This window comes from Barbus barbus (assembly GCF_936440315.1).
Source record: "Barbus barbus genome assembly, chromosome: 29".
Classification (NCBI taxonomy): domain Eukaryota; kingdom Metazoa; phylum Chordata; class Actinopteri; order Cypriniformes; family Cyprinidae; genus Barbus; species Barbus barbus.
Window position 1 is genome coordinate 1,455,807 of NC_136757.1, and position 21,708 is coordinate 1,477,514.

The 21,708-nt window shown below is 37.6% G+C and overlaps 1 protein-coding gene across 3 annotated transcripts in view; it reads right to left on the minus strand.

Annotated features, from left to right (window-relative positions):
- Nucleotides 1–2,289: 2,289 nt before the first annotated feature.
- The window catches only part of LOC306849779 (FYVE, RhoGEF and PH domain-containing protein 3-like), a 77,965-nt gene continuing 58,546 nt past the window's right edge, over nt 2,290–21,708 (minus strand). For all 3 annotated transcript variants that reach the window (XM_079385081.1, XM_079385083.1, XM_079385082.1), the window contains exons 5-19: nt 20,696–20,776; nt 19,495–19,631; nt 17,105–17,261; nt 15,498–15,636; nt 13,093–13,151; nt 12,703–12,849; nt 9,177–9,269; nt 9,012–9,091; nt 8,780–8,810; nt 7,284–7,385; nt 6,975–7,016; nt 5,421–5,522; nt 5,222–5,350; nt 4,084–4,204; nt 2,290–3,800 (exon numbers count right to left, since the gene is read on the minus strand). In XM_079385081.1, coding sequence (XP_079241207.1) covers nt 4,124–4,204; nt 5,222–5,350; nt 5,421–5,522; nt 6,975–7,016; nt 7,284–7,385; nt 8,780–8,810; nt 9,012–9,091; nt 9,177–9,269; nt 12,703–12,849; nt 13,093–13,151; nt 15,498–15,636; nt 17,105–17,261; nt 19,495–19,631; nt 20,696–20,776 — 1,380 coding nt within the window. In that variant the 3' untranslated portion in view covers nt 2,290–3,800; nt 4,084–4,123. The remainder of the gene's footprint in view (nt 3,801–4,083; nt 4,205–5,221; nt 5,351–5,420; nt 5,523–6,974; nt 7,017–7,283; nt 7,386–8,779; nt 8,811–9,011; nt 9,092–9,176; nt 9,270–12,702; nt 12,850–13,092; nt 13,152–15,497; nt 15,637–17,104; nt 17,262–19,494; nt 19,632–20,695; nt 20,777–21,708) is intronic.

Sequence of the window (21,708 nt, forward strand, 5' to 3'; positions counted from 1 at the left end):
GCCAATCATAACTTCTAACTAGCCAAAAAATTTTGCTTTTTACTGAAATAAAACAAGCTTGTGGCAGTCCACACTGGATGTGACAAAGTGGGCATTGCAAATCACTTGAACTTTGTGTCAATACATCATAAATGTAACGAGGCATCAGTTTACTGTGGGGGATTTGTTGTGTCATGTCGCATCCAGTGTAGACAGCATCACTGATCATAATGGGTTGCACAATTAGGCTGTATTTAATATATCATGATGACTTACGAATTCAGTATTTCAGTATCAAATCTGTGCAGATTTGGCTTAAAAGAAGTTGTCCAAGAAATGAATGTGTAAACATAATTTACGAAAAGTAAATGCCAAATTGGCTAATGATTTGACAGCGTTACCCACCACAGCTGATTTGTCCGCATTTGGCGAGTGTTAATTTCAAACCATGGCTGTATCACTGCGATACATGCTGGGACAGCTGGAATCTGCTGCTTTACTGGAGAAGTGTGTGACAACAGCCTCTTGCTAATATATAGTGGTGGCCAAAATGATTAGAACACTAGTATCTTCAGCAGCTAAAAATGGTTTTAAGTCAGTTATTTCTATCTTTTGCTGTAGTGTGTTAGTAGTAAATATCAGTTTACATTTCCAAACATTCATTTTGCTGTAAAGGCCTGTCTGTAGAGAGTTTAGCAGCAGCTCTCCTACACTTCTCTATGAGGTCTAGTTGTGCTGGCTTGAAGGAGGGGACTCGCCGGGTGTGTGTTCACGGTGTGTGTATGTTCACTGCTGTGTGTGTGCACTTTGGATGGGTTAATTGCAGAGCACAAATTCAGAGTATGGTTTACCATACTTGGCCGTCTGTCACGTCACTTTCACCTTCACTTAATAGCACCCCCTTCTGTATAACAGTTGTCTCATCAAAGACAGAAAATCCCATTAATGGCAGGGAAAGTGTTAAAAGACAAGCAATCATCTCATAGGGAAAGATTTCATCCATAAAAACTCAGTCTGTGCGTGTCTGACTCTCAAACATGCGATACACAGAGCATGAGAGTCCTTGGAAGAAATAATAGACCCACAGGTGCATGGATGCGAGGGATGTTTTGGTTTCACTGCACCATTGGATGGGCTCATGGTCACCATAACAGAGATGCCATCCAGTTTACACTGGCTCTTAACAACTATCCCTGCTGGATCGGCTGATCTGTCACACCACTAAACATGGAGGAATAATTGCATAAAAGAGCTGTAATGGCTTCAGATCTGAAATATAAGAACCCGCTTTATCAAGTTGGTCCCCAAAGAGGGATTCGCGCCTCATTGCTGGTATTGGTCTGTCAGCTGACACGCGTGGTGTTATTGGTGCTTCCAGGATTGGTCACACCCGAGGTCATTCCCATGTTGAAATACCAAATGAATGCCAAAAAGAGAGCTATTTTCGTTGGTAGAGCAAATAGACAAATTAGCAGTATTGGGTCTCAAAATGTTAATCAATATTAAGTTCTTGTTATATCTATATTGCAATATATATATTCTAGCAATATCACACTCACAATCATGCTGTTGGTCTGCCACAGGTATTCACAGTCATGCTAAAATTCAGAACAGCACATTTCAGTGTGGGCAGGACAATGACAATGAAGCATTTAAATGAACCTCAGCGTATTTGTTTAGCTTAAACTTCAAATAACGTTGCATTTTTTCCCAAAGCAGTTCAATTTTGCTCAGTTATTGGTAGATCATTTGTTTCGTCTCTAGGGGTCATGTCCCCTTGGTTGGAGAACACTGAGAAAAGATTTTATTTAATAATTTTTGTATTACTAATCCTTTAATGTGGAAAATGTATCAGTCTGTTTGTGAACATGACTGTATAATAATCAGCGTCTAAAACTGTACTGGTAAAAGATTTTGTCATAAAAGTGATGAAAATCAGTTTCAACATATCTCAGCAGATGCTTTCACAACTCATCTATATAGGATTGAACAAGATTCTGCTAACAGGAAGTCAGTACCACGCTATTCCAAGGAACTACTAAAATCATCACACATTCAGGGGTGCGTTTCTCAAAAGTTCTGTCATTACCAATAGAGGTCAATGGAACTTACGACCATAGTGCTTTTAGGAAACGCACCCCGGATTAGCAAGACTATTTTGTGTCTTGTGAAACAAATATGTCCATTTCTGTGGTGAAGCATTGACAGTGAGAACATGTGTGCTGCTCACTGCAGAGATAATAGTGCTGGAACACATTTTTTAGGTTTAAAGAAAGCTAAATTAATGAATAAAGTCTCAAAACCATCGGTGACCAGATACTCTTTTATTCATTGATATGCTATAAGACAGCGTTTGTACACATAAAATGCTTTTAATAATACTGCTTCTGTGTCAAGAGTTCAAACAATATTAAAAGTGAAGCAAATGCAATGTTTACATCATTAATTACATATTGAGCATGTACAGTACTTCTGTTGTAATCACAATACTGGGGCATACAAAAGACAAGTGTGCCTTTGGTGAGAGTATGAAGAGACAGGAAAGCGACATTCTTGAACCTCGTCCTAACATCCAAACTTTACCTTAATTCACACAACAGCGAACAGTTTCCCCTCAAGCATGGAAATGGCAAATGCTCAACAGAAGGGTGTAATATTGAGTGGCCTGCAATGGGAATCAATGAAGCTGGGGATCCTCAGGAAGACTCTCGTTTGCACAACACAGTTTGAGGAAGCAACAGACCATGAATGTTCATGCTTACCAAAGACTTTAGAAGAGTTTATGAACCCACTTGTCTTGTGAAATCGTGGGTGAATGTTGCAGAAACGCAACAGGGTTTCACTCCAAAAACCAAAGAAAAATTTAGCATTATGTAAAATAAAGCTGTTTTAGGACCATTAAGATATTTTGACCTTGTGATATTATTCATACATTGAATAACGGGATTGAAAAACATCTCGTTGTCGTTCCTGTAATGTGAGCAATAAGTTTTTCCTCACTCTCAGTGGTGATTCTCATTACTATAAATATTGTAATAATGTGCTTTAAAAAAATCATCAACATATGACTAATTATGTATGAAATTACAGTATGACTAATTCTACCAAAATGTATGTACGCTACACAATTGAAATATATATATTTTTTGTGTATAATAATAATAATGTGAATTTGGGGTGGAATGTGCTTAATTATCATGAAAATAATGGCAGAATGCAAAAAAGGCCCTAAAACAGGCTTCTTTTTTAATGCAAAATATAATTTCTTCCTGTTGTTTAGAGTGAAATCTGACTTTCTGCTCTGCTTCAGTTGGGTGTGTCTCTTCGGTTTACTTGTATCTGAAGGATTTCATCTTTTAAAATCAGAAAGAATAAACAAAGGGGTGCATGAAGGTTTGAACTGACAGTGAATCACAAGAACAGTGACTTAATGCTTTAACTAATAACACATCTGAAAGGCAACAAATGAAAAACAAAAGATTCATCGTAACGTTATATAGACATTCTCAACATCTCCATCCAACAGTGCATCGACAGTCAGTCACTCTCACACTCAAACGAAGGCGTGAGCTGCTGCTGAAAGTGTGAAGGAAAGTAAAACAGATCTTCAAAAGAAAGAATGAAAAAGTGCTGAGGATAAAGTGATTTCAAGTAACAGGAGTTCTTTATAAAGGGGCGGGACCAGAGGCGAGGGTAAGCATCTTATTGGCTCTTGCTCCTCCCTTTACAGCATGTGTCAGGAGCTCCATTCAGATTCACAATCCTGAATCAGTCTGAACACGTTTGACTCGTTCTTCTTCTCATGTCACAGCCAGAGAGACCTAAGAAAAACAACAATTAAAAAAATATATATATTCTGGGGTGAAATCTGACCTAAAGATAGTGTTTATGAGATTTACCCAGAAAACACACACAGAAGAGCACAGAAAAGGATTCTTCAGACAGACACAGACACACATTATCCTGTGTGTCACCGGCCGCAGATGGGCACTCTGAGGTCAGGACAGGGTCACGCAAATCCATCTGACCTTAATCTGACAGGTGACTCACACACATACACACACACACACACACACACACACACACTCACTCACTCACTCTGACCTGTGTGCTGGTTTGCTGGTAAAGCAACAGAGGTTGTGCTTCAGTGATGGACGCCCAGCTCCTGGTCCAGCTCCTCAATTTTTCCTGTTCGTTGAGAAGACGGAGCAACTGACAGCTGCTTCTGAAACACACACACACACACACCCAGCTGAAGATATGCTGACTAAACTAGTACGCTTGTACATTTGCAGTAAAGCGCACATCACCCCGAGCTCAAGAGGAAGCATGTTAAACTCAAGATACAGTGGCATAAAAACACAGAACAATAATTATCTGTCAATCACAGGAATACACTCTAAAACACCAAGTTAAAGTGGAATTACTGCTATATTTAGGTAGGTTCATATATATGTTGAAACATTTTCCATTTTCTGTTTTTTACCCAGAAAACTTTAATAATTAGCTCAAGCTTCTAAAAATGTAATTAAATGAAAATATAACAGTGTACATGAAAGCACTGCATTTCTCAGTCAAATACAGTGATGCACAACACATCATATATACTGTATAAATTAAGAAATGGATAAAAAAATATCCTGGTTGCATGGTCTTCCATAAAATAATAATCATAAATCAATGTAATATATATATATATACACACAGTGGGGGATAAAATTATTTGGTCCCCTGCTGATTTGGTACGTTTGCCCACTGATAAAGAAATGATCAGTCTGTAATTTTAATTGTAGGTTTATTGGAAAGGTGAGAGACAGAACAACAAAGAAATCCAGAAAAACGCATTTCAAAAAAGTTATAAATTGACTTGTATTTTAATGAGTGAAATAAGTATTTGATCCCTTCGCAAAACTTGACTTAGTACTTGGTGGCAAAACCCAATCACAGAGGTCAGAGGTTTCTTGTCCATCGTTCAGGTCTCATATAGTGAGACACAGATGAGCACTAGCATGTGTAGCAGACAAAGCTGAGCAGCTCATTTAGACAGTGACATGTATTAACAAATATTTTAAATGTTATGAATATTATGGAATTTTGTATAAATACTGGTGATAATAATTATTATTATACATAAACACTGATTTATCACGCAGCCCTACAAGTCATCTTATATGCTGGTAAACAGGTTGGACCAAAAATAAATAAATAAATAAATAATAATCCAGTGTGCTGCTGATGTTACCTCGAGTTTTCTCTTGGGCTCAGCGTCACCCCCTGCTGTCCCTTCAGCTCCCTGCAGGGCTTCAGAACACGGCTTACACACACGGATGTTCCTGCTCTCGGACACCTTCAAACACTTCCCACAGACGGCCTGCAGACGAACACACGTCAGCACACACTGCATCACATACTGAACCTGCGTCTGTGTGCGACTCACGTACCGCGCCGCAGCTCTTGCAGTGGTGCTTGCGTTTGGTGAAGTGGAAGGTCTCACTGCAGCCTCTGCATGTTTCTCTCTCCTTCTCTCGCTTCTTTGAGCTCTTCTGCAGATCACACACACACACACACACACACAGGTTAACACCGTGACGTCTAGCCCATATCAGATCCACTGCAGGGCTCGCAAAATTTATAAATCCCTGGTAGCCCTTCGGGCAGGTACTCTTCAGATTTTGGTAGCCCGAAAATTTATTTAACTAGCCCAAAAAAAAATTATTATATATATTTTTTTTAAATATAGAAAATCAGATAGTCTAATCGTCAATCAAAAATATTTTCAATACACAAATATCAACAAATATGAAGGAAGGAATTTGACTATTTACAAGGTATCTGCAGATTTTAAGAGCTGCACAAGTAAAATAAACACAGTATGAGCGGGTTGGACAAGGTATATGCTAACATACAGTATTAAGCCATACAATGACATGATTTACAGTCCAGATACAGGTTTTCACTAAAACAAAAATCTTATACAACAGCATTTCAGCCTTAGACCATTTTTATGAAAAGGGATAAATCAAGCATATAAATTATTATATTAAATTAAAACGAATAAATATTACTGTCTAATTGTTTAGATTTTTAGAAGGCACATTAACTTCATTCTCATTTACAGCTCTATGTGTTTGCTGCTTAAAATCAGTGGTCGAAATTTGCATTGATCTGACCATACAAGAAAGGCTTATTGGAAATGCAAACTCATCTTCTGCTACGAGGTGGCGCTTCAGGAGCATCTTAATATAGCGGTTTCCAGAACACAATGCAGCAGCGTCCCAACGCTGCTTTATCAGGCATTATAGGTCAAATGAAATAAAAAAAAGCCACTAACACGTTTCTGAAGACAGTCGGTTCCCTTCAGATACATTCACATAAAGACATCCGTGTCGTGTTTTGATTTGAAACGTGCAGTGCTCATATTTATTCAATGACATCATTGCCTTTTGAAGTTTAATCCAGCCGTATCCCTATTCTTGTCTTTCCATCCCCAACTGTAAGACCTCTTGAAATTATAATTAAGACATTATACCTTTTAACGTATTTAGAACTTTTTATGGCCTTAAGTTTAATACAACTACGGTAAATTGAAGAGTTTTTAAGGACCTGCGGGAGTCCTGTATTTAAGGCCCGTCGGGCAGGCCAGTGATATATTTTGGTAGCCCGACTGGAAAACACAATAGCCCCGGAACTTCAGGCTAGCGATTCTGCGAGCCCTGCACTGTGTGTGTGTCTGTGTGTGTCTGTGTGTGTGTGTGTGTCTGTGTGTGTGTGTGTGTGTGTGTGTGTCTGTGAGTGTGTGTCTGTGTGTGTCTGTGTCTGTGTGTGTGTCTGTGTGTGTCTGTGTCTGTGTGTGTGTCTGTGTCTGTGAGTGTGTGTCTGTGTCTGTGTCTGTGTGTGTGTGTGTGTGTGTGTGTGTGTGTGTGTGTGTGTGTGTGTGAGTGTGTGTGTGAGTGTGTGTAAGTGTGTGAGTGAGAGAGTGTGTATGCGTGTCTCACCCTCTCATGCTGAGCTCCTTCTGTCTCACATGTGCTTGCCCCCTGCCATCAAAACAAAAAATCACACACTGGCTATTAAACACATGGCAAAGCCACCAGACTTGAGCTGTGTGTGTGTGTGTGTGTGTGTGTGTGTGAGAGTGTGTGTGTGTGTGATGATGAAACAGGATTGTGCTTTTAAAGTGCGACCACTAGATCATTCAGTTAACATGCCCATGTCATATTTCACTCCAAAACCAAAGTAAATTCCCAAACATTCATAATTCCAGTGTGACTAGGCTGGTTTGGAGTGTGTGAAGGACGAGTTACCGGCGTGTCAGGTGTGTGCTCCTCATCACGGCTGCAGGACAAACTGAAAGCTTTGAACGTCTCGCTGTTCTGCTTGTGCTTCTCAATCGTTGCCAGGATCACCTACAAACAGATGAGGATGATCTGATGATGAAGATGTGCTCACAACTGACAATATAACCATTCGATCACAGAGCACCAGTCAGACTGATGTGAACTAAATCACAGCTTACTGACGCTAAAGAACCACTGCTCTAAACACTCAAAGCTTCCAAACATCTCCAGAATACTGCACGAGTACTTTTATGTTACTTTCACGTCCCTCTTCATTGTCTTCCATGATATTACATGCAATTAGAGTGCATTTCTCCTTTTGTGTTCTGCAGAGCAAAGTGAAAAATTATGAGGGTGAGCAAATGATGACAGGACTTTAATTTTTTTGGCTGAACTATCACATCAACATGAAACGTCCACATATAGCCTACTGTACTTCTGTAGTGTGACACATCTGAGAGAGCAGCAAGGTTCATCAGGACTTGATTATCTTAATGGGGAGGTGACTGAACGGTGAAACGTGTCTAATAAGAGTTGTTTCAGAGGGAAATTAAGCAGCTTTCTTCTTTAGAATAAAGTGAATAAGTGAATTGATCACAATATGAATATGAGTCAAGAAACTAAATTTTCTTATGTCATTAGTCAATTATATTTTCCTGTTGACTTGAAATAGAATTGCATAAAAACTATAATTGAAATACAGTTGCAGTTGTGCTAAAATAACCCCAGAAACCCGTGACAAAAAAGTGTTTAACTGTATTGAATGTGCATTTGTAGTGTACCAAAACTGAACTTAATTAAAAATATATAGATAAAAATTATATACACACACACTTGCACATAATATAAAATGAACAAAATAATAGGCCATTTAAGTGACAAAGACAGCCACTTTAATGACTGTTTTTAAATACACTTTTAAAAAGTGCATCTCCTAATAATGTCAAATTAAGCTTTACTTTAAAATACATTTAAAATCCTTATGTTTTAATCATCTTTTGTTGTGTTTTTGCACTTATTCTGATGTATTGACTAACATCCTAAAGCACATGTAAAGTACTTAATTATAGTATTATAAGTCATTATAATTTTAACTAGTGCTTTTTGATATTAAATTGCAACTTCATCATTACAAATGTGTGATTACAAAAAATATTTAAATGCATGACATTATAATGAATTAAAGTATATTTAAAAATTTTAAATGCTTGTCAGTTCATTCAGCAGTAGCTTAACCTTATTTCAAAGTCATTTGAAAGATGTCTCTATTGATCAGTTAACTGCATTTTATATTCATTTAAACTAAAATACATTTGATTTAATTATAAATAACATGCAATTATGTGTCTAAACCTAATATTCAGCTCACTTCAGTATATTATTTCTGTAATAAGTGCTAAAGCGCGTTAATCTTCCAGCAGCCATTTCTCTGACATTAAACGTGTGCAAACAGAACGACTCACTTTTATCCATTCGTCCTTCTCCTCCGCCGTCCTGTCAATCACAGACATGAACACACATCAGACTCAGCACAGGCCGATGCGGAAGAGCTCATACATGAGTGTTTTATAATGTCTTTGTGAGAATGAATGTCATGATGCTTGAAGTAGCTCTAAATGAAACTTTAGCCGAATGCTGTGATCTGCTTTGGCTATTGATGAGAAATATCAAGACTTTGCTTTGATGTGCGTTCACCTGGCCTGCAGCTCGAGCGAGCGCTGTTTGCCGCTGATGGTGAAGGTGTGAGGGACGTTCTGCTTGGCATTTTCCTGAACCTTCAAGCAATGAGAGGACATGAGCACAGGATGAGATGAAGACACAACCGTAAACACGCAGCTGAACGTACAGCTGAAGTCATACCTCCATCCCTGCGATGTCGATTCGCTCTCGGACGCTGAACTTCTGTCCCATCAGCCTCAGCTTGGGCACACAATACAGCACCATGTTATTGAACTGGAACACAAACACACACATCATCAGCTCCATCACACTCCATCTGTGCCCTGAAGCGCTAACAAATGAGCAAATAACAGGAACAAGCTTTAAGGTTTCATTTCTTCCACAGAACGTAAAGGTTGAAGTTTAGCAGAAGGTTGAAGCTGCTCTTTTCCATACAAATAAAGCATACAGTGATCAGCATTAATGTATCATAACAATATGACTCATGCACTAAGTCTTCTCGAGTCATATGATTTTGACTTTAAGTACACAGACAAACCATTAGTGACCCTGGACCACAAAACCAGTCATAAGTGTCAATTTTTTTTTAATTGAGATAAAAAAAGCTGAATAATCTTTCCATTGGTGTATGGTTTGTTAGGATAGGACAATATTTGGCTGAGATATAACTATTTGAAAATCAAAAAAAAAAATCTAAATATTGAGAAAATCTCCAAATGAAGTTCTTAGCAATGCATATTACTAATCAATAATTATGTGTTGATATACAGTGCCCTTCATAAGTATTGGAAGAGTAAAGACAAAAATGCTCTGCTGGCTGTGGAGTCAAGACATTTGCAAATATGATTAAAAGATGAATATGAGACAAAACTACAGAATGTCACATTTTATTATTAGCCGTTTCAACACATACATGTTTTAGCAGCTAAGAAGATCAGCACTTTTAGAGTTCATCCCACTCATTGATGTGAGCATAAGTATTGGGACAGTTGAACATAAGGCAGATATAAAAGATTAAAAGCTATTATTTAGTTGCAGATCCCTTGCACACAATCACAGCAGTGAGTCTGTGACCCATAGACATCACCAGACTCTTGCTCTCATCCTTTGAAATGCTTTTCCCAGCCTTTAATGCAGCCAATCCCAATTGTTGCTTGTTTTGGGGAGTTTCTGCCTTTACTCTCCTCTCCAGCTGCTGAAATTCATGTTCAATCAGATGTAAATCTGGAGATTGACTTGGGCAATCTAAGACTTTCCATTTCTTTGCTCTTATAAACTCCTTGACTGAACTGGCAGGGTGTTTTGGGTCATTGTCCTGATGCAATATGAAGCACTTCCCAATGAATCTGGGTGCATTTTCTTGAATATTGGTAGGCAAGATGGTTTTGTACCCTTCCAAATTCATTCTGCTACTGTCATCATACATTAAGTCATCAGTAAAGTTGAGAGGGCCTGTTCCAGAGACAGCCATGCATGCCCATGCCATGACACCACCTCCACCATGCTTTACAGATGAGGCTGTATGCTTGGGATCACTGCAGTTCCCTTTCTTTCTCCACATTTCTGCTTTCCCATCACTTAGATAAAGGTTCATCTTTGTCTCATCGGTCCATAAACACAGTTCCAAAACTCTTCTGGCTCACCTTTGTGCTTTTTTGCAAACTCTACTCTTGTCTTTCTATGTTTGGTGCTGGTCAGAGGTTTGCATCTTGCTGTGTAGCATCTGTAATTCTGTGTCAAAGTCTCCTGAGGACAGTAGATTGTCAGAGCATCACCCCAGCTTTCTGGAAGCTGTTGGTGATTTTACAGACACGTCTTTAAGGGTTCATTTTCACAGCTTTTATGATTTGTCTGTCATCAACTACTGTTGTTTTCTCAGCCGATCAGGTCGTTGTTGGTTGCTGGTGTCGCTGGTGGTTTCCAAATTCTTGATTTCTCCATGCCCTTTGTTTTTGCTGGAGCTCTAACTGACTTCCTCTTTTCTTTTAGCATCCAAATTGCTTGCTTTTCTCTCAAAGTCAGCTCCCTCATCTTCATCCTGGTTTGTGTGTCATCATCGAATGCAGAAGTAATGGATATAACTGATACGACACATTCCCTGCTTTTAATATCTGAAGAATTAATGCAACAGGACACAGCTGATCACTTAGAAAGACCTGAGAGGCTACTGCTCCAATACTTATGCTCACATCAGATAGAGGGATGAAACTATAAAAGCGCTGCTCTTTTTATTTGGTAAAACATGTATGTGTTGAAACGGCTAATAAAAATGTGACATTCTGTAGTTTTGTCTCATATTCATCTTTTAATCATATTTGTAAATGTATTGACTCCACAGCCAACAGAGCAATTTTGTCTTTACTGTTGCAATACTTATGGAGGGCACTGTATTTATGGTAGGAAATTCATTAAATATCTTCATGGAACATGATCTTAATATCCTAATGATTTTTGTCATAAAAGAGAAATGTATAATTTTGATCCATACAATGTATTGTTGGCTATTGCTACAAATATACCTGTGCTACTCATGACTGCTTTTGTGCTGCAGGGACATATTTACTGAATATTTAAGCATCGAACCTGATGCAGCATATTTAAAAAATTTTGATTGAAAAGTTTCCAGAAGATTTGGGCTCTACTGTATCTCATGAGTCACACAGACTACTGTTAGGGGTTTTGCATTTCACTGCACTGCTTTTCCATTATTCTTCTATATAAACATGCTCTGAGCTGGGAAGTAACTGATTACATGCAATCTGGATTACGTAATCAGATTCAAAAAATTAAGTACTTGCAACTAGATTAAATTACATTTTAAAATACTCATAATCAGACTACAGTTACTTTTTATCGATTACATGTTTACATATTATCCATTCAATAACAATAAATTATTCATAATTTACTGATTCCCGCTAATTCTTCTTTTTCATCTTTTACATTTGTACAAATTTGTGTTATTTCTTATTTACATGTAATGCAGTGATTCCCAAACTTTTTTGGGGGAATATATTTACTTAAGTGCCCCTAAGATTTTAAAATACATATTTTAATAATGAAGCATCACATCTGCATGTTCACGGTTCTCTGACATTGGTTAATGGTCACATGACATGCATGTAAACACATAAAATATTAAATGTTTTCAGGAAGTGTTTTATTATGATTGGTTATTTTAATATGATTTATTTTAATTTGATATTTTTATGATTTCATTAATTATTTGCTTTTTATTAAACTCACATACACTCCAGTTTGGCAAATATTGATGTTATGTAATGTTTAATGGACTTCATGTTGTTAATTACAACAAATGGAAAATATTTTCTGTTTCTTTGCATTTTTATATCGATATGGCAGATTAGGAAGATTATCATATTTAAATCAATGAGAAAAACGAGATAGGTCAAAAGTAATCTAAAAGTAGTCTGATTATATTACCTAAAATGTGAAATGTAATGGATTACGGTACTAACTACAATCTTTGTCATGTAATTTGGATTTGGCCCCTTTTTTATAGTTGATTCCGTCACATGAGGAAAAGAGCAGCATGAACATTCTGCTAAACATCTCCTTTTGTGTTCAAAACAGCATTAAATGAGTAAATGATGGGAATGTTTTCAAGTCACAAGCCATGATAACGCTTGATGCAAGAACACTTTTGAACTACAGATAAAGTGCTTAATGGAGCAAACAGACACACCAGATAGAGGTATCGGTCCTGAGCCGTGCCGTTCTTAGCAGACATCTTCTTTAAGTGGCCTTCTTTAATGAACTCATTAGCTGGATTAACGATGTCCTCCTCTCCGCCCAATTTCTCATACACCTCCAACAGCTTGTGCATCTTCTCCTGTGCGCGCACACACACGAACACACACACACACGTAGAGGATTTGTAATGGTTTGCATTCACAAACTTGTTAAATGAAAAGAAGAACTGTGACCTGCATGACAGTGTTAGAAAGAGGCAGATTGAGAAGTGAGAGTGACAGAGCGCTTTCACCCAGGACAGCCTTTTCGCTCGCACAGACAGGAAATGGAAACAGCATATCCTGTCTGACACAGAGGAGGAACAGATGAATACGACTCTAACCATTTTCCTGATGGCAGCGTTGGAGTGGTTTGCTGCGGTGGAGATCAGCTCCAGAGCATCTGACACACACACACACACACACACACACAATAAACAACCAGTTAAACACACCATCACTAAACAACACACGCTTCTCTCAAAACTCCCCGTGCTGCACAAACACAGACACAAATATAGTAGATATGGTAGGAATAACAGGCTTAATTCAATAAATATATCATGTAATTATTACATGTCATTTTGGAATCAATAGTTCTATAAAATGTAAGCATATATGTGTCCCTGCAGCACAGCAGCAGTCATCAGTAACACAGGTATATTTGTAGCAATAAACAACAATACATTGTATGGATCAAAATTATACATTTCTCTTTTATGACAAAAATCATTAGGATATTAAGATCATGTTCCATGAAGATATTTAGTACATTTCCTACCGTAAATATATCAAAACTTAATTTTTGATTAGTAATATGCATTGCTAAGAACTTCATTTGAACAACTTTAAAGATGATTTTCTCAATATTTAGATTTTTTTGCTCCCTCAGATTCCAGATTTTCTAATAGTTGTATCTCAGACAAATATTGTCCTATCATAACAAACCATACATCAATGGAAAGATTATTTATTCAGATGATGTATAAATCTCAGTTTCACAAAATGGACCCTTATGACTGGTTTTGTGGTCCAGGGTCACATATAAATAAATTGTAAGTGGAATGTACATTAATTTATGTTAACTAAAAGCGATGTGAAATGCCACGTGATAAACGTCTCTAAATAACACTCAGTCCACAGCGGACGCGTCAGTGCTGCATGTGTCCAGACGAGCCCAGCGAACACAGCAGGGCTTGAGCCCATCATTACTGCACCTTCACTTCAGATAACGAGCCTCAAACACTCATCACAGTTCATCCTGACGCTCAGAGTTCTGCTACACTACTGAGCTAAAGTTTGGGTCAGTAATACTTTTATTCATCAATGATACATTAAATTGATCAAAAGTGCCAGTAAAGACATTTAGTGCATGGTCAGGAACCCTCTTATATCCATGATCTATTACATGCACACTGTCCTGGCCAGTCTTTGAGGTCTTCTGACATAGACCTTTTAACTATACCCAGAGCACGTCTGAAGACAAGAGGCTTTGGAACGCTCTCCCCTTGTCATTGAGAACTATGTGTTCTGTTGAAGCTTTCAAAAAACATCTAAAGACATATCTTTTTGGACAAGCTTTTAACTAACAATATGGTCTGGAAGCAAATTGTTGTGATATTTGGTGGTATTTGTACAGCTGGTACTTTAACTTCTTTTGATTTTAATATTTTATTGTAAAGCACTTAGTGACTTCTTGTCTGTGAAAGGTGCTATAGAAATACATTTTACTTACTTACATTTATGATGTTACACAAGATTTCTATTTCAAATAAATGCTGTTATTCTGAACTTTCTATTCATCTGTGAATCCTGAATCACGGTTTCCACAAAAATATTCAGCAGCACAACTGTTTTCAACATTAATAATAATCAGAAATGTTTGTTGAGCAGTAAATCAGTATATTATTATGATTTCTGAAGATCATGTGACACTGAAGACTGGAGTAATGATGCTGAAAATACAGCTGCAGATCACAGAAATACATTACACTTTAACACATTCACATAGAAAATAATATTTGACAGTTTTTACTGTATTTTTGATCAAATAAATGCAGTCTTGGTGAGCAAAAGAGACCCCAAACTATTGAACAGTAGAGTATATTTCATGTCGTTCTTTATTTCAGGGTGTACAGTATATAATGTTGTATTTCAGATGGTGTTTTTCATTTTACATAAACAAGCAAATACATTTCTCCATGTTATTTATTTGTACTCACTGTTCATTATGCTTGTGTTTACTGATTGGAACATTTCATTATGTATTTAATTATTTCTTTATATATTTATTTTGTCACAATTTATTTTTAAGTTTTTACGGTTTGTAGGCATATTTTACATGGCATTTCATGTTCCTTTTCATTTTACATTAAATATTACCACATTACACTATTTACGTTTACATTTTATCGTCCTTTTCTTTATTAATTGCAACATCCCATTATGTATTAAATAATATTCAAATTATGTTCATTTATTAAAATCCCCTGCTAAATCAATAATAGACTTACACTACTGTGCTGTCCAGGAGAAATCTAATTTGTGATATTATTAATATAATAATTTATATTAATAAATCTAAATATATTAAACAAACAGATCAATAAAAATGTAACTATATTTCTATTATTAGTATTAGCTTTTATTATTATCAGGATTTTTAGTGTATCATAGGGCATGGAATGGTGTATATTAATGTATAAGTAGATTAAATGTAAATGTAAGTGAGTGTGTGTTGTGAGCTCACTCTGTGCGTCTCTGCGGTCTGCAGCTCCGGAGGACAGCTTCTTCAGATAGTCCTTCAGTAAGAGCTCATAGCGCGGGATCCTCTGCACCGGCTCCAGCATGTGATGCTGCAGCGTCAGGTTCCCACACACCTCCTGCTTCTGCTCTCACACACACACACACACACACACACATCAGTACACACACCAGTACACATATCAGTACACACATCAGTACACACACACACACACACACACACACACATCAGTACACACATCAGTACACACACACACACACACACACACACACATCAGTACACACACACACACACACACATCAGTACACACACACACACACACACACACACACATCAGTACACACATCAGTACACACACACACACACACACACACACACACACATCAGTACACACATCAGTACACACACACACACACACACACACACACATCAGTACACACACACACACACATCAGTACACACACCAGTGCACACACACACACACACACATCAGTACACACACCAGTACACTCATCAGTACACACATACACACACACACACACACACACACACACACACACATCAGTACACACACACACACACATCAGTACACACACCAGTACACACATCAGTACACACACACACACACACACACCAGTACACACACACACCAGTACACACACACACCAGTACACACACACCAGTACACACACACACACACACACACACACACACCAGTACACACATCAGTACACACACACACACACACACACATCAGTACACACACCAGTACACACATCAGTACACACACACACACACACACACCAGTACACACACACACACACACACACACACACACCAGTACACACATCAGTACACACACACACACACACACACATCAGTACACACACCAGTACACACATCAGTACACACACACACACACACACACCAGTACACACACACACACACAGTGTTGGGGAAACTTACTTTTAAAAGTAATGCAGTACAATGTTGCGTTACTCCCTAAAAAAGTAACTAATTACGTTTAATTACTTTTTAAGGAAAGTAATGTGTTAGATTACTTTTGAGTTACTTTTTAAATCTGGGCAGGGCTTGCTTGTTTATTTCTTCTACACAAATGTGTAATTTTTGCTTATCGCATGGTTGAATTGGATCATCGAAGGTGGGCAGTCAAGACATTGGTTAATAAAATGGGATTAAATGCATAAATTATATTTGTTTTATTTAACATATTTAATTATTGCAGGTTTGTATAATATTCTGAGTTTGTATTTGTCTGTTTTATTGATTGTGAGGAACACTGAATGTGTTTTAGTGCAGGTGAGATGAGTAAATACATGCTGATATTTAGTCTAGATCTACAGTAAGATCATGTTCACACACAACGCTCTGCACTTACTCCTGATTTCTCTCAACATGGCAACACCAGAGCTGTCACTCAATACATGAGTAACTGGTGTTATTTATTTGAAAAAGTAACTCCGATATTGCCTTCTAAATTAGAAGATAATGCATTACTTTACTAGTTACTTAAAAAAGTAATCTGATTCCCCCAACACTGCACTTCACACACATCATATGATGTCTCTGACCTGGATGTGCTGGACCACACTCTTGAACTGAGCAGAGCGCTGCGTCCAGGTGCTCACCAGCTCCATGGCACGATCAAAGTTCTTCACATACTCGCCGTACATCTTCAGGAACGGGGCCAGCTTCTGCAGGATGTCCCCTATGCGCGGATTACAGCTCCTGTCTCACACACACACACACACACACACACACACTCATCAGCCATCTGAAACCTGTCTATATTCATCACACTCTCTGCAACACTGGATTCTGATCGGTCACAGGATTCTGCGGTCAAACACAGAAGTATAAAACGCTGACCTCTATAATAGAGCGCTTGTCCCAGAAACTGTGCTGGTGTCATGTCTCTCCGATCACTCTTAATGACAGCACAATCCTCATTCATTGGGCTATATTCCAGGTTTAATGAAATTAAATCTCTCTTTGCTCATGCTGTAACTTTTACAAAGGCAGTGTTTGAGACCGATTCAAATTGGTAACCCGTATTTCTGAACTATTAATAAAGAATCAGCTCGTGACAGTCATTTATTTCAGGAAAACAGTTATTTTAAATTGTAATAATATTTCACTATATTACTGTTTTTACTGTATTTTGATCCAATAAATGCAGCCTTGGTGATCAGAAGAAACTTCTTTAATCAATTCATTTATTAAAATAAAACATTTAATTATTTCTTCATTAAAAAACACCTGTGCTACCCTGTGAAGTTGTCCTTTAATTAGTATTTTACATTGATTTTTGCCTGAACAATAATCATGTTTTCATAAAATATCACTTCTATTTGTTTCTAAGCATATGTTTTTACCAAATGACTTCCTTGAGTGTAATAGTGTGTTGCAGAATATCAGAGACTGAATCAGACAAATTTAAGATGCATCAGAACCTGAGGAGCTGGAGTTCAGAGAGGCCCCAAGCAGCTCTACAGGAATTCAAGTTTCCACAGTATATTTATATATTGCAGAACCTTAATATGTTTGACTTATAGCAAAGGAAAAGAACACTTATTGATGATTTCAATTCAGGAAGGAGACTGTCACATTTGGGGCAAATGATCAAGACTGATGGTCAAAGAGATGGCCATCACGTGTTCCACGATTGAATTCACGAGCTTCCTTAGACTGACTTCTCCCCCACACAGAAGACAGACCAAACCAAAACTCCTTTGTCTAAAGAACATGCCTTCGTTCTCCATAGAACTACACAAAGACTTTCTTTTTCATATGCACATAAAATCATCCTAAAATACATTTCTATGCAGAACCTCATATTATGTTTGTAACCCATATATTAGACTATCATGTTTTAATCAAAAATTATGTACGTCTTTTTAATCATTATTGAATAGCTGAAGGATTCAGATGCGTGTTTGGTATGTATGAGTTTGCATAATCATGTTTTAAATGTTTCTTCCAATCAATTCTTTGTCAAATGTATCATAGTCTTGTTATAGAAATCATGTTCAAAAGTATACTTTGCAAGAGCCTGTAAAGTTCGGACCTCTGACTGAACAGATAACATGTTGATTTATTGATTGTGTGGAGGAACAGAGCAACGCCCCGAGCAAGGACAGTATCTAATTAGTCAAGACGTCCAGATGGGACGGTCTGAAAGCAGAGTTTAAAAACTCAGGACACCATCAAACTCTCTCTTCTTCTTAAAAATGCTTTCTTACAACCTCTTAGTCACTCTCTCTGCTCTTCTTCTCTTTTGCCACTGTGTTTTGATGCTGCTCTTTGAGCGTGCTCTGGCCCACGTGCCAGCTGCTACCACAATGAGAAGAAAACCACCTAGTCTCGTTACATCCTTTTATTCTTATTTTTACTTTAGTTTCTTTTCTTTCCGTGGAGTTTCTTGTTCTAATGTAAGTTTGCTGCAAAGTCCAGCTCTGATTGCACCCGCTTCAAACTTCAACCAGACCAACTCCACATCCTCAGCCAACGTCCCAGACCTCACTTCAACAACTACTGAACTCTCAACCAATCAGACACTTCGGGGTTAATGTCTTAATCTGCAGATCTTGTTACTGTGCTGTTTAATAGTGTTTTCACTATATTTGGATTTTAATATCCAGTGCAGAGTTTGTTATACGACTCGTTCAGTGAATCGCCGTAACACTGATTCTGTTCAAATCCCTATAAAATCATAAATTATTCCCTTTGAGCTAAATTAAACTATTGCTTTAAATTACATATTAATATTACGTTACAGTGTCCACTACACTCTCTCTCACAGCCAGACAGCCTAACAGTGCATCAACTACCACATACTGATTTACCATCTCAAACCCAACACACTTTGTTTTGGTGTGTGTGTGTGTGTGCGTGCATTTTCATGTGTGTGCGTGCACACGTGTGTGTGTCTTTGTGCGTGTGCGCGTGTGTGTGTGCTCACCACTCCTGTGTGATGCGTGTCTGTAGTTCTGGCAGCAGGAACTGGTGGTGAAAGAGGTAGATGCTGGAGATGTTGGAGAAGATTCCAGTGATAACCTCAGCAGGGATGCCAGCCTCCGTCAGACGAGCACAAAACACCTGAACACACACACACACGCACACACACACACACACACACACAATGATACAGGGGTAACTGTAAGCAGAAGAAAGAAACTCAAACCCATCTGGGACACCACTGGAGAATCGTTTGTTCCTTTTAGGAGCACTTTTTACGCTCTCTCGTTTCATACAAATGCACCTCAGTTTTCGACTGTATTTACTGTAAAATGAAACCAGATGGCTTCAGTATTAATAGCAGGTCTGTGGTAATGTTGTTCACATGTTTGTCTGCTAGAACAATTGTTCACTGAAATGGATTAATACATAATAAACAGCTAAGATTATGAAATGCTTTCTTCTGAAATCAATATTATAAGTCATTCATGGAAATCAATCATGTCCATGTGATTAATAATATTATTATTAAGTTGTCTGACTGTAAATTTTACCTTAAATGCCTATTTATTTAAACTTGTTCATTCGTTTGGGCTCAAAGCCTTTGCTTCTAATGAGCTAATAAATTTCCACTCAAATCAATATTTTGTGTCCAATTATTGACTTATGTAGTGAGTAGCAACCGGCTATTTTGCTTGTCATTTAGCTGGAAGAAGGATTGTTTACAGTTGATTTCTTCTATATTTTATATAATCATCTAAATAATTAAACAGCATTTTAATTTATAATCAAATCAGTTGATTAAATAAGTAAATAATTGCTGTAATTCTCTCTTTAGATGAGAAAGACGTTGGTCTTGCTGTATCATTTACAGCTCAAATGGAGTAAAATGAAAAGGTTGAGCACAAGAAAAACACAAAAGCAACCGTTTTCAACCACGTGTTTAATGATTCTCAAACGCAATGTTTATGGAGACACATATGACGGTGTGGTCTGAAAGCTTGTTATGGTTTTACAGATGGCCCAAGCAATCAAAAATCATTGATTGTAGAGGAAATAAACTAAGAGGAAGTGTCAGAAACAGGAAGCTGCGTGAACACAAAACACCTCATTTCAATGTGAATAACCAGAAACTCTGAATACTCTGAATGCAGCCGAAAGGGGAAACGGAGGACTAGTGATGTGTGTGTGTGTGTGTGTGTTACCTGGTCCAGCAGGTTGAGTCTTTTGACATATGCTTCTTCTGTCTGCAGTAACTCTTTAGCGATGTTCAACAGCTTCTGCGACTGAGAGACAGAGAGAGCAAGACAGGAAGGCACATCGGTTTCAGTCAAACTAAAAAAAGACAAAAACCCTTGTTTACAAATGCCACACGCCTGGTAACAAACTGTAACTTCCTCCAAATGACAGAATGCACCAGTGTTTTACCACTTACACTCTTACACAGTGACTAACACAGGAACGTAATGTTGTCCTTCAGCAGTGTTGGGCTAGTTAGTCAAAAAAATTAAACATTGCTCATTACTAGTTACTCCTTTCAAAAGTAATATTATTACTTTACTTATTATTTAACTTATGCTTTTTGTTGGCTTTGATTGCTTCCATTGTCCTCATTTGTAAGTCGCTTTGGATAAAACCCTTTTGGAAAATACAGCATATGCTGGTTAGGTATGTTTTGAAGCATGAATGCTGGTTTAAGCTGGTTCCGCCTGCTCAGGACCAGTTTAGGACCAGCTCATGACTAAGAACCAGCATTCATGCTTCAAAACATACCTAACCAGCATATGCTGTATTTTTCAGCAGGGAAGCGTCTGCTAAAAGACTAAATGTAAATGTATTACTTTCTGGCAAAATGACTCGTCTTTCACGCTCCACATAAGTTGCATATCTTCCCCATAAAATTCCTCTAAAATGTTACTAACAATATATTTCTGCCTTATCATTTTGACAGTCAGAAGTGATTACAAACACTCAGTGGTGATTAATAGTCAAATTTAAGTAAAAGTGTATTAATCTCATTAATTGTCATGAGTAGTTTGAATCTAATTGTAGCTACAATATCTATACAATATCTACAATATATATTCCATGATGTATTCTATCAAAATAAATCACATAAGTTCATAATAAAAAGTTTCATTGTCTAAAACAATTTTATACCGTTTCTATCAGGATCAGAGGGATGAGGACAAGCCGTGTAACGCCAGAGTAAAGTAAT